General features: G+C 34.9%; 1 protein-coding gene across 1 annotated transcript in view; it reads left to right on the top strand.

Moving 5' to 3' along the window:
- AK9 (adenylate kinase 9) overlaps positions 1–14,132 on the top strand; it is a 56,782-nt gene that overhangs the window by 20,405 nt on the left and 22,245 nt on the right. The window contains exons 16-19 of the mRNA XM_065735196.1: positions 3,028–3,136; positions 3,548–3,609; positions 7,838–7,936; positions 13,202–13,408. Coding sequence (XP_065591268.1) covers positions 3,028–3,136; positions 3,548–3,609; positions 7,838–7,936; positions 13,202–13,408 — 477 coding nt within the window. The remainder of the gene's footprint in view (positions 1–3,027; positions 3,137–3,547; positions 3,610–7,837; positions 7,937–13,201; positions 13,409–14,132) is intronic.

Below are 14,132 nucleotides of genomic sequence, written 5' to 3' on the forward strand. Positions count from 1 at the left end.
ATTCGTGTATTGTTAAAAGTTTTGCTTGCCAAACCATGTCTTGCTGGGTTGATTTATATCGTACAGCGTTTCATTGCCCTGTGACAATTTATATAACCATTCCTTGTTAGACTCAGTCCATTATCAAAATGCCTTTCAGTAGTAAAAACTGCTCTTCGAGAAAGGAACATCTCAGACAGTAACTGCCAGATGTTTGAATTGGTCCAGAGATCTTCTCAAAGCCTTGTCCCTGAGCAAATCAAGCTTGTACAGTTTATTCAGAAGAGCTTTTCCAATTTATTTTTTTTATTTCTTTCTATTATTATTTTTAAAAGATCTTTCAGAAGCATATCATCCCGATCAGATCAACCTATCTTCACAACTCAGCTACAATACCTAAATGACCTATGAAAGGCTGTAACTTCTTGAATATCTTAACTGTAGCAGAAGTGCTAAGTCAGGGCTTGAAACACTGACTGAGCACCTGGTGGGAAGGCAGGGCCAACCCGGGAGAGCTCAGGTACATGCATGAGTAATTGGAAGGAGTGGAACCAAGATCCATTCCTTCCCAGGCCTCATTTAGGAGTTGATAGTGGAGGTAAGGGTATTTCACTGCAGATCCCTGTGTACTTGAGGTCTTCTGAAGGTAAGCGGATTCTTTCTGTTTTTTCTGTGCCTACAGCTGTTGCATTTAATCAGCCTTTTCTGCAGGGAAGATAAAGGAAAAGACTGACTAATAGTCTTAATTCTAAATCTGAGAGTTTAGGAGCAAATAACTCATCTTGGGAACCATATTAATGCTGGTCAATAGTAATTGCCCCCCTACTTCCTTTTGGCAAGGGAAGGACTTTGGATCCATTACAGAGGCTTTCAAATGAAGACCTCTCTATGGCTTTCAAAGTACGTATTTTCTTCCTGCAATACACCTGTCTGCTATTACCACTAGTTCTCAGAATTTAGCAGTAGATTATTTGTTCTAAGCTGAACAGACTGCTTATGTTCTTGGTGGCTATCTCAAACATGCCATGACCTTCTGTTTTTCTGGTCAGATAGGTTTTAAAAAATCTGCCAGCTAAGTATAAAACTTTGAATCTAGACATGAGCTATGAAATTTAAATCTTATGCTCATGATCCCGATGTTACCTGTTTGGACTAACACTGTCATAGTCCTTTATCACATAGCAATAAAGGCTACTTTCTTAATTGGACTCCAATTGCTTGTATGTTTCAGTAGATTTCAAGCTTGGAAGGAAATCTGCCATTCAATTTTTTTTAATGTATTTGAGATGATAATGAAATTATGCACTAACCACATTCCTGGAACTGTATCAGACTTTTATATAAATCAGTGTCAATTTTGTTTTCCCCAAAGTTCCATTTGGTGGTGGGAGAAAATAACTATAAATTATAAAAGATATATTTTTACTGTCTCAGCTTGAAACAAGTAAAAACAGTAATCTGCCAATTGAATACGAGTCATACTATTTGTAGTCTACCATAACAAATCAAAGTAAAATACAATACTTGCATAGCAGATTCCAAATTGTATTGGATCAGGACATTGCAAGAATACTGTTCTTTCAACCAGGAGCAGATCAGCTGCCTATGAACCTGTCTGGTTAGCAAGATAATTTTCTTGTTGATACCAGTGGTAGATATTCCTAGATAAGCCACTTGGAACATTGCTAATTTATTATCTGTTATTCTAAAGGCTTATAAGCTACTTGCTCAATTTTATCAAGTAATTCTGAAATTATTATCAGGTGTAATAATACTGATGCTTTGAGTAAGGGACAACATATGCTGGTACCCAGAGAAGATGTTTGGAATTACAGACTCATAGGTACTGTAGTATTTATGATTCCTCTAGTTATTCTGCGTATGTTAACATATGAAATAATTAAATTAATGCTTTTTGGCATTGCTGCTTTCCATAACACTATGAGAAAACATGAAGGTGGTGAAACATATGCCTGGGCCACCAGGTAAGGCCACTGAAAGCTCTCATTATTTTTTTTGGAGACTATTCAGAGAGTATTATCTAAATATGATTTCACAAACTACACTTTAAAAATGCCCTTTACTCACCTGCCATTTTCCAAAATTATGTTTAGGTGAAAGAATCAATTTTGAATATATACCACTCATGTGAAATTATCATCCACTTCAAACTGATGCAGACTTGATGTTCTTATCAGTTAAATAAGTTTGAAAGTGTATTATTTTACAAGTTTTTTTTCACTTGAATTGATGTCTATGAATACGTGAGATATGGGTGGAATGAGTAAGGTGGGTGAAAGATGCAATATATTATGTCTGGTATAAGACTTGTCTGAAGGTATAAATTTCTGATTATACCTATATACCTTGGATTAATCTTTTTTTTTTTTTTAATTATAATTCTATCAGGGCAACTTATTTGTTGTTAAGCTCTTCATTTAATTTCCATTTCTTTCTATCTCTAAATAATAAAGTAGCACTGGAGTTTACATTTTCCACAGCATTTTGAATCACTACTTTCCTGGGCTAACCTAAATTAACATAGCTGAACTGATGGAAATTCAGCCACACAGCCGTAAATCATAAATCTGTTTGCTAGAGCAGAGATGTCAGTAGAGCTTCTAGAATGAACAGCATATTCTTCCTCTCTGTCAGCCAGCTGCAGTAGTATATGTATGCATAAACTTCATATATTTATTTGAATGTTTTTCATTTGTTTCTTCTTAGTTTCCTTTGGACACATCCAAGCAATAGAAATGCCAGAGTATTGCATGATATATGGAAGTATAAGATAAATTCTCTCAGTGCTCTTTTCCCTCACAACTTCTTCATAACTATCCTGTATCCCAGACTCATTTTATTAGGTGCTTGAAATTGAAAACAAAGCTCTAAAACCTTAGGAAGCAGAATTATAATAACACTTCACTAGTATATGCCTTCTCCAGGCTTTAAAAAAGAAGTAGTAAAGTTGTTTATCATTTTCATGACTCAAAGAATTTCAGGTTTGTCCAGCTGCATACAACTAATTATTATATAATTGTATTGCAGGAAAATCTATATTACACAGAACATACTTAGCGAATAAGGATGAAATTAATTCTAAGATTTTGAAAAGACTAGCAGATGAAGCATTAAAAAGGAAAGAAGATGAGGAAAGGTAAAATATACTCAGTGCTGGAGTGTTTGAAATGATTACAATACAATTCTAGCCTTACTTTGTGTTGAAGATATCAGGGCATTTATCAATCAACACAAATGCGCTAAAAAAGTATGTTAAGCCTCATCCTGGTGGATATGAAATGGTCCAGTATGGGTTAACATTAAGAGATACCTTATTTAGATTAATACCTACATAGCAGGAGATTCTTTTGCAACATTCATTTTCATTAGCCTTTTATGATGATACAATAATATTTTAGGTCTTTAGATTTGATTTTTATTTTGTATAAAACAAATTATATTTTAGTTCTCAACAGTACTTTTTCACATCTTTACTTCTATTTAATGTATTAGCAACTTGCTTCAGTAGCATTTGTAAGTCTTAAGGTCAATCTTCTCTTACCTATAGAAGAGAAATGCAGGAAATGCCAGAGGAAGAAGGGGAATCTCAAGATGATGCTGAGGAAAAAGGTGAATGCATTTATCTTTCAACTTTGTTTTACGTTTATGTGTTTCAAATAATTGAGCAAATTAGTATTTATGCGGATCTTACAGGTTGTTTTTTTTTTAATTTTACATTCAGCATCTAGAGAAATGATTTCATATTGCTATCTGTAGTTGCTTCACTGGTTCTGGCACTCATTTCTATTTGATGTTCTTAATGGATGCTGCAGAATAAAGATGTATATTATATCAACCAGCACAGTTACGCTTTTCAATAAATCTGAAGGGAAGAACTCTATCTCCTGTCTAGTAACTTATTCTCAGTAGATTATTATCTTCATACTTCAAACTCATAAAAAATGAAATCTGTAGTTAGAAAGCATTGCTAGAATTTAGCAAACAGCTAATCAGAAACTTGAAAGATGAGCTAGCCTCCAGAAAGCTCAGCCTGCAGCAATTAAAGGGGAACTGAAATTACTTCAGGAATGGGTCTGTTTACATGTGTTAAGAATTGTTGAATCTGGTAGCAACATTCATTAAAAATTGCTGGATTTAAAAACTCACTATAGGTGAGGCTGCTGAATATCCATGTCCCCAGGTCCAGGTAGTAATGAGTCTGAATATGTATTTCCAATCTCCTTTTCATCCCCTTCTCTCTCTATTATCCGTGCTCATTCTTCCTTAATCCACTTTGATCCCTTCTTTTCCGTGCTTTAGTCCTTTTCTCAAATTCCTCACATAATGTTATGAGTTTCAGAATCCAAAACTGTTATTCTCGGCGTTTCCTAATAAATCTCACTCCCCTGTAGGGAGTAATCATAGAATGCCTTCAGTTGAAGGGGACCTTAAAGATCATCTAGTGTAATTGTTTTCCCCCCCAACATTGGTCAAGAGTTACCACCTCCAGCTCAGCTGCCCGGGCATCATCTAACCTGGCCTTGAGCCCCTCCAGGGATGGGGCACCCACAGTTTCTCTGGGCAGCTGTGCCAGCACCTCTCTGGTCTCTGTGTAAAGAACTACTTCCTAACGTCTAACCAAACCTACTTTTTTTTTTTTTTTTTTTTTTTTTTTAAGTTTAAAGCCATTCTTCCCTTTTTCTCTGGTTGATTCCTATCAATAGAATCTGATGCCCAGGCAAGGCCTTCATCCTCTTCCAATGACCCGTGGGAAGCTGAGTTGGGGTTATGTTTATTCTGTTTATCTAGTCAGGTTTCCTCAGCCTGATATCATTCTTCCACTCTTTTGTGCTCACAGAGATAAGCTTTCTGTAATATAACCTAACAACTTAAAAAAAAGTGATAAATTGAGTTACATGGAGTTCCTAGTAATAATATCAATAAAATATTTTGAGTATGAACTCCTCATTTTTTGCTTTTTGTATTGAGCAGAACTGCATATTTTTGTTTTGCCATTCAATATCTCCTATAAAGTTCCTTCTTTTATATTAGAATTATGCTACGCTTTCATTCTAATAATGAGAATATAATTGTCCTGGTCAGGAATGAATCATCTGTGAAGGGTGAGATTGTTTACTGAGAAGGTTTACTGTCTTGAATGAGTTGGATTTTTGCCCCTCAGACAATTCTGTCAGTCAGGTTAAGACTTAGAATTAATTCTGGTTAGTTTAAACACTTTTTGACCTCAATTGTTGTTGTTGTTGTTTTGTTTTTTGTTTTTTTTTTTTAAGAAGTGCTTTTGGTTTTTGCCTTCTTTAATCACTGTTGACTTACTTAATAGAGTGTTGTTGTCTAATTTGGATCTGCTGTCAAGATGAAATACCATGCACACGTCTCTTTCCATGTTAAGAACTACATCGGAGATTTAAGAGGATTTTCTCTCTCCTTAGGTAGCCTAAATTATCACCCAAGACCTGGATCTGAAATTAAAAGATTAAAAGCTGAAGTGCATGCTAGAATTTTTTTAACTGTCTTCCTTTGAAGTATAATATACTGATTTGGGTTGAAAGTGATTATGATCAAACCGATGTTCTATATTGCAAGTGCATTTCATATACTCATTCTTTCTTTGTTCAGTCTGTATTTATTTACTTATATATAACAAGGACTATTGCTGAATATTAGTTAGTAGCTTGCTTTTAATTTTTAATAAGGTAGCAGTTTACTTATTCTCAGTCAGTTCTCTTCGCTTTTTAACCATTATGCATGAATATATATTTATACCACAAGAGAGCTATACAACTTCATAAGAATTTTTTCTGGCATTGTAGAAAACTTGTACAGATTCAGGTAGAGGTGTAGGGTTCATTCCAACTTGAGATAAAATTTGTCATATTTTTTTCCTACAATATTTCAGCAATAAAATTCCCCATGCAATTGATCTTTCTCGTTGAAGCAAACAGTTGTCAATTTAAGAATTGATTTTCTGTATTTTATCTGTCAGCCTTGCTTTTCTGCCAGAAATTATCCCTTCATTATCACAGATTCAACAGGAAAAAACATATACCTATGCCTCAGTTGCAACTAGGACAAACCCATGTTCAGACTATGGAGCCTGGTGGAGACTTTGGGGTTATAAATACCTGCAGGTAGGGTGCAAAGAGGACAGAGCCAGGTTCTTTTCAGTGGTACTCAATGCCAGGACAAGAGGCAGGGGGTGCAAACTGCAAAACAGGAGGTTCCCTCTGTAATGAATGAAATGTAATGAAAGCTGTGCTATGTATCTGTAACATTTTTGGATGCTTTTTCTTTACTCACAGAAATTTTTTTTACAGAAAATTGTTTTTTGGAATAATTTTTTAATTATAACATTTACCAAAGAGTTGATGTGTGCCTGTACAGCCTCTAAATATATTTACTTTATCTTGGTTGGCTTGCATCCTGATTTGATATTTTTCTACCTCTAAATTGAAACTTTTCAATAAGAACAGAGATTGAGCGTGGAGAATTTATTAATCTGCAGAATGAGGAATAGCAAGACACTTGTAACACAAGCTTTAAAGCAAGCTTAGTAATATAAAATTCACAGGACTTGTTTGTTCTGTCTTTGAGAAATATTCTGTTGTCTTCAGCCTTCTAGCCTTCTTCGTGAGCTGGACACAATAGTCTAATCAGCATAATCACAGCACTTCAGGCAGAGAAATTCCAGATTTTCTAGCAGAAATGTCATGAACAACTCTCTCAATGAGATTCCAAGTATCTCCTTAAATTCTTCAATCTCTTACTTAGATTATAAATAGAGGCTAAGAGATGGTGCAGCTACACATTCGTTTACGGTGGAAGGAAGGCAAGCCTACAATTTGAGCTATTAGCCTCTCCAAAAGCTCATGACTTTAACACCTATGAGAAAAAAAAGTTTAAGTTGCATAATGTCTGTCCATCTGTCTTTCTTGTTCCTGTATAGCACCAATCTTGTAAATGAAATCTCTCAAATATTCAGACACTGTGAAAATCAGATGTGCTTGACTTCTCTACCAAAACTATTCAAAACTATTTCCAATGATGTTTCAAGGATTGTCTGTGATTAAGTTACATATGCATGTGAGGGTTTACCTGACATTAGTCTCAAAGTATCTTTCATTTTGCTTATATTTTTTCTGCATGTAATTTTCCTTTTTGTGTATATTATGGATTCTTGATTTTCTTATTATGGAGCATCAAAGTTCATTTTGTTTGACAGCGTCCCTGTGGATATCTAAGGGCATAAAATCAAGTGGAAGATTTTCTTGATTTAACACATGCTAAAGGTTGTGGGGTTTTATCTGATAATCATGTATGAAGGTGCTTTTTTATGGGTTATGAGAAGCTTCCTGATAATGTATAAACTAGGAATTCAATTTGTGGAAAAAAGAAATGAACATGAAAACATATGCCAGAATTTCAGATCTTGAAATGCATGTCTCATATGATTTGACTTTCGAGCAGTTGTCACATGTTTAGATGTATAGTGGTGATTCGCTACTAAGGACATAAGTCAAACAAGACTTGTAGAAAAATATGATGTTCCTTATTGGCTAGCCTACACAATCAGAAAAATTGTACCAGCTTTCAAGTCCACGAGCCCTTCTTCACATCTGAAGCAGTGCCACCCAGCGGAAGCTGTTCTGTAAAACACTAAGTACAGTCTTCAATGGGGTCATGTTTGTGAACACAGATCACGTAGCTGATAATGAATGAAAAATATTTTCATATTTTTCAAGTGTGAGTTTTGCAGTGTGATCTAAAACTATCTTTATTTCAGTAGTGCCTCTCATCCCTCAAAGGTTTTTGTTAGTTACTAATGATTTTATTCCTACAGAATCTGAGAATGATGATCAGCTATCATCTGAAACTCAACAAATGTCTCAGAAACAGTCCAGTGATTCTGCAGATCATGAAGAAGAATCTAAACCTACAGGTTGGCCTTGTAGAATGTATGATTTCTCTTATTTGCTAGGATCATGAATTGCATGTTTTCCTTTTCTGCATGTTTTTACTATATTTGAAAATGGGCTGCAAATATAATTCCTTACTGTTTTCTTTGACAAAAGTTTATTATGGGATAGTCATGCTCAAGTTATTTTAACTTTTATAAATGGAATCAAAGTCATATAATGCACCAGGTATTATCCACTTCGAAAAACAGCACTAACACACTATTTCCTCTCCTGTGTACAGTCTAAATGCTGAATTAGTAAGTGTATACAGGGAATTATATGAATAACAAAGTAAGGGTTGCTGAACTACCAGGTTACCATGACCTCCTGTTCTTAGAGATCCATGGGTGCTTTTTACAGTATGGAGTGATAATAGAGGGGGGAAAAAATTAGAAAGTCACTTTTATGAATCATGGGCAATAAAAACTAAAGTGAGAATGAAAAAAGCACCAGGAAACAAACAAACTGCAGTATTCACAAATAGCTGGGTGTGATTTTAACAAATCCCACCTTTGCAGACCATTTTTAGTTTAATATAAATATCCAGTTTAATAAAAAAAAAAAATGATTAGGCCACTCCCTGCTGCAAGGAATCTTGGGGAAAATGGGAATGGTTGAGTAAAAAAAAATTTTTACTTTGGATGTAAATAATGGAAATAAGTCTTCTATTTTTCCTAATAATCAATTGCCCTTCCAACAGCTTCATTTTCTTCACATGGAGTCATGTTTTCTGCTTTTGGCAAAGTGGTAAAGTTCGGCTCCAATTGCTTTCTCTCCAAAACACTTTGAAGGCAACTCATCTTCAATGAGGGCAGCCCATTTAGTATTTTAAACAGAAAATATTCAAAAAACTATAATAAATAACATCTATATATTTAAGTCAAGGAAGGAAAGAAATATAGCATAAAACATTTATTTTTAAATAACAAGATGTTAAATATACACTTTGAATGCCTTTTGTGTCACCTACATCATTGTGCATTAGAATAAATCTACCGTATCTGTAGATAGAACTGCTTTTTCTAGACACCATAGTTTAATACATGCAACATAAGGCTCCCCACTTAGGGTGTTTTTTCTATAATTGGCTAAAAATTGTCTGGTAGCATATATTTATAAGTAATGAAAAGTCTGTATTAAAGAAATTATAGGCAGGGTCTGTTTGAAAAAAAAAACAACAAATGAAAACACATTCATAATGAAATACATATCAGTTCTAAGGAAGGAAAGTGTCAGTGTTATCCCACATTATGCATTTTTGTTTATTTTGATAATTAAATCCTTAGCAAAGGAGGAATTCTGGCTTCTGTCTCAGATACGACAGGGTTTGAGAGCAGTTTGCAATGGGAACTTCCTCCTCTTTTTTTGTTGTTGAATATGAAATGAGGGCAGAACAAGTCATATTTAATACCAGCAGAACACTGGAAGAAAAAGTAGATTAATGTCTCCCCTTCCCCAGCAACTTACTTGGAGAATGTGGGGGCAGAGAGCCTGTGAAGATCATTTGTCTCTATGGTAACTACACTCAGTAAGGGCAAAGAAGACAAGGAGCAAAAGTAAAAGAGACTGTAGTATAGATATGTTCTGTGAAAGCTCCACATTTAGGGGTGTGAAGGATTGTCTCACATCACCTCTGTTATAAAGAAAAGAAAATGACCAAGAACAGCAAAGTTAGGTAGACTGACACCTGCTCTGCAGGAAATGTGTTTGGATTTTTAGATGTGGTTATTTTTAAACCATTACACTCTTTTCAAGATAATTTATTGGCTATGTTTTTTATTTCTTAAAAAATCTCTTCTTGCAGTAAATCACTTCTGCAAGTAGAAAATTATAACTTATACCTGATAGCAAATGTACAGTTGACTTAAAGTACTTTCAGTCTTTTTGGTTCCTAAGACCCATTCTGAAAAATATTGAATGCCTGGGAGGCAATGTTTTTATCACACTGAGATTCAAACTGGGATTGTCCCCTTTCCCTTAGGAGTGTAGACATTTCTTCAATTTGTTTAGGTCTGTGCAATCTGTTTAAAAAAGAAAAAAAGAACAAATCCTTGGGTATGTAACATTTACTGCTGGATATGTTTCCTAAAGGAAGAAAACTCTCTGAAAGAGGTAATATGATTGAATTGAGTCTCAAGTAGAGAACCAAACTCAGCACCAGTTGTGAGTGTTCATAAAATTAAGGTCATGTGGAAAGACCTCTATTGAGTGAATTTGTTACTGTGTTCAATATGCTGTCTCAGACGATGCCACATGTTCATTTAAATCCATTATTCTGCCTGTATATTTTCAAAATTTCATTACCCACTCAGAACTGTAAGGTTTTCAAAGGGCAGAACCCTGAAAGATTCTCTATTGAATGCTAGATCCAGAGAAAACACGTTACCATCTTCTATATGTTACTGATTTGAGTGAGTCTATGGTTCACATGGCAGCACATGTGATTAGCAGTGTGAATGTGCCAGGGATAACATGTGCAAGAAGCTGTTAGTGTAACCTAATTATGTATCCTTTACTTATTTTCTTGATATCTGTGTCCCTAATGGAATCATCATTATGTAACACATTAGTGCTGCTCAAATTTATACAGATGTCAGCTGGCTATATCTCTCTACCTCATTTGGAATACATCACTACAGCCTGAAACGTAATTAACTATGGCATTTGCACAACATATTTTTATGAAGATAAAAAGGAAGGTAGTTTCACGTTCCTATTTAGAATCACAGAAGTAGAGGACAGTATCACTGTAGGGTATAACTAATGTGATGTCATGGACATTTAGCTTAGTAAAAAGCAAACGTTCATAAACATTTTCAAGAAAATAATTCATTTCTAATTGTGGATCAGACCATGTGAAATCTGTAAGGTGTTTCTGCTCGAAGATATATCCACTTTCACAGTTGGACTAATAATCATTCAAATGGAGTGTGGGTTAGTCACTGAGATGTCAGAATAATATTTATGCACTGCTCAAAGTTGCAATTAATCTTCTCATTTTACATTAATTATTTTTTGCTATAAAAGACTCGTAAAAATACTTGCCTAAATGCTTATTTGTCAACCTATTATTTAAAAATGGCTCAACTGCAATAATTTTTTGCCGTTCACATTGTAAACAGCATGTCAGGATCTGGTAGCAGTATTTAATGTGGCTGCAAAGATAGGGCTGTGGCATTGCCCTGGCCAGGTGCATGGCAGCTGGGGGCATGAGGACAGCTGTAACACTTCCTCTGTAATAGTTAAAAATGTAGGATAGGGAACAGAAACAGCAGCAACAACACACTGCTGCTGGAAACCGCTCACGATTTAGCAAGGATAGAAAGGAGATAATGTCATCTGCACAATATATTTAAGGTATTTCTTTCTGTTACTCATTAAACAAGTTATTGTGTGCAGACATTAAAGCCCAGATTTTTTGTGAGTTTCTCAGTCCAAGTGTATGCAGAGGGAAGCCTTGATGTATATATATGTATATAGTGGCTTTTGTTTTTATTTACTTGTTTATTTATATATTCCCTATCCCTGGAGGTGCTCAAGGCCAAATTGGATGGAGCCCTGGGAAGCCTGAGCTGGGGGGTGGTAGCCCTGCCCATGGTAGGAGTTGGGGCTGAGTGGTCTCCAAGGTTGCTTCCAACCCAAGTAATTCAATTTTACTATGATATTGCTATTATACTCCTTTTGCTAAGAGTGTATTGACTGGGCAGGTGGATTTTTCCTTGTATACCTATGGATGACTTCTGGCTCTAGAGGAATAGTTCACACTTTTGCATTACATTATTGGTACGACTTAATATTATTCCCTGTATACTTACATCTCTATCATGGTTAAATCACGCAAATAAGGCTTTAAATTCAGAAGAAATTAATTCCCTCTCTCAATTCTATCACAGGCTTAGTAGTGAAATTGGAAGCATTCAAATTCTGTAATCAAAGAGATTTAAATATCAAGCTGTTTAACACCCACAGTTTCTGTCTCACATTCTGGGCAAAAAGGTGTTCAGTGTGTCTGGTGAGATTACACCTTATGTACTTGGCAATCAAGATATTTCCATTATAGAACATTTGAAACACTGGATCATAATTTCAGTGTTTCCACATTTGTTAGTTATAGCTAGCAGGGCTGTTTGTAACTTAAAAGCTCTTACACTGCATTGTTTGGGATTTATCAGTTCAGGATTTCAGTCTTGATACCTCCCACATATCCTTGATATTTAAACAAAAGTGAAGTTTGGTTTAGTACCTTCTTTTTACTCTCTCCTCAAAGACTTTTCTAAGCAGTTTCACCATTTTGATCTTTATATATCTGTATGTCTTTGAGTAAAAGTGTTTGAATTGTTAGCATGTGCATAGAGAGATCTTGTGCAAGACTGGGGAAAAAAAAAAAACCCTATTAATCTGCATTATATTTCTATTCAAATAAACAGGACATGCTCCACTTGAAGAAGAACAGATACCTAGCATGCAACCTGAGCAGTCCCCCACAGCTTCTGTAAATGAAAGTGATCCAGGTTAGAACATTAAGTTTCTTTGCAGTGTGCACAGTTTTTGTTCTCTTTATGTTCTTATATTAGCATGTTTTCATATGAGGAATGACCATATGGATAGTTCGCCAAAAATTGTTCATTAAGTCACAATTTTAAATTAATGTATATTCCTTATTTTGCTTTACAGAAGAAAATGTTATATTTACTTGTGTGCTAATATCAATAACAATACGAAAATTTAGTTAAGTAACAGAAACTTATTTTCTGTTTGAAGAAGTAACAAAAGTAAGAGATGGGCTGGGAAGAGAAGTTGAAGTAACTACCACGTATCTAATGTGGAGAATAAAAGAAACCTGGAAAATTATTTCAATAGAAGATGCTTCTTATCCTTTTCTTTTGCAGAAGTATACCTGATCTGTTCTTAAATTAAGTTTTTATTGTGCAAATGTCCTTTCCGTTTGGGGAGGATGGACTAGATGATCTCTAGCGGTCTCTTCCAACCCCTGCAATTCTGTGATTCTCCTGGAGAAGCATCAGTATATACCATTTTGACTTAATGAATTCAGCATTTTCAAAGTGTTGTCTTAAGCTAGTAATATAAAAACTTACAATTAGAAGTGGGGGGGGAATTTCTTCATCAGAGAAGAATTGTACTTCCATATTTAAGCAAAATAGAAATAATCTTAAAGCACGATGATACTATCTTAAAGGCAACGCATTTAAAGGAGCATCGACTTCTGTGTATGATTTGATTTTCAGAAATCATGGTGCCTGAGTTTAAAGAGGATGATTTGCTAGATATACCAGAAATGGAAACAATTAAAGAGAAGATTGACCTCTTCATGAATGACTGGCAAACAATGGAGTCAGAAATAAAGCAGTCATCTCTAGTTCAGGTTGTTGCTTTAGAGATTGCTGAGCAAACTCCAGAAAGTCTGCTTAATCAAATTACCCTGGTTATGGAAGGTAAGTAGTACTGTTTCTGTGATTTACATTTGCTGTACAAAGAGGGATTTTGGAGAGCTTGTATGATGATATGTTAGGAGAGAGGTTATACTGAATAGTCACTTACGTTTAGTGGGAGCGTGACATGCTGGATTCTATTGGTGACCTGAGAAGCATAACAACAGCCTTTAAGGCATTCAAAGAGTTGGGAATATATTTAAATGCATACATAACATCTGTCTAATCATTCTGACATCGATTTGCCTAGTTACTTGCCCTGTGTTTTCATACAAGGATATGTGTATGAGAAATGGACCGAAAATAAAGGTTTGCAATGTGTGATACTTGTTGAAGCCAATGAGAATTTCAGTGTGGTGATAATCTACCCACCTACATATTTCAAGACTGAATTTTTACTATCTTAATATGCTTTAGCAAATACGTATTCTTTGCTGATGAGCTCAAATCTCTAACAATTTTGAGTACTGGATAAATAATATGAATAACACACTTTTCCTAAAGTTCATAGAGTCTAATGCAAGTGTTTTGTAAACTAAAGCATCTGTTCTGCTAAATTTAAATTAATTTTAAAAAAGTGATTTTTTCCTCAAGAAATAATATGAAAGAAGCTGTTGCAAACATTAACACTGCTGTCTCTACATGTTTGCATAATACTTCTGTACTCAGAGAGCTCATTGACAATAACAGTTTACTTCAATTGAAAAGTAAACAAATCAGCAATTTA

This window comes from Cyrtonyx montezumae, unplaced genomic scaffold (genome assembly GCF_038088225.1).
Source record: "Cyrtonyx montezumae isolate F1298 unplaced genomic scaffold, pur_monq_1.0 scaffold_0, whole genome shotgun sequence".
Lineage (NCBI taxonomy): Eukaryota > Metazoa > Chordata > Aves > Galliformes > Odontophoridae > Cyrtonyx > Cyrtonyx montezumae.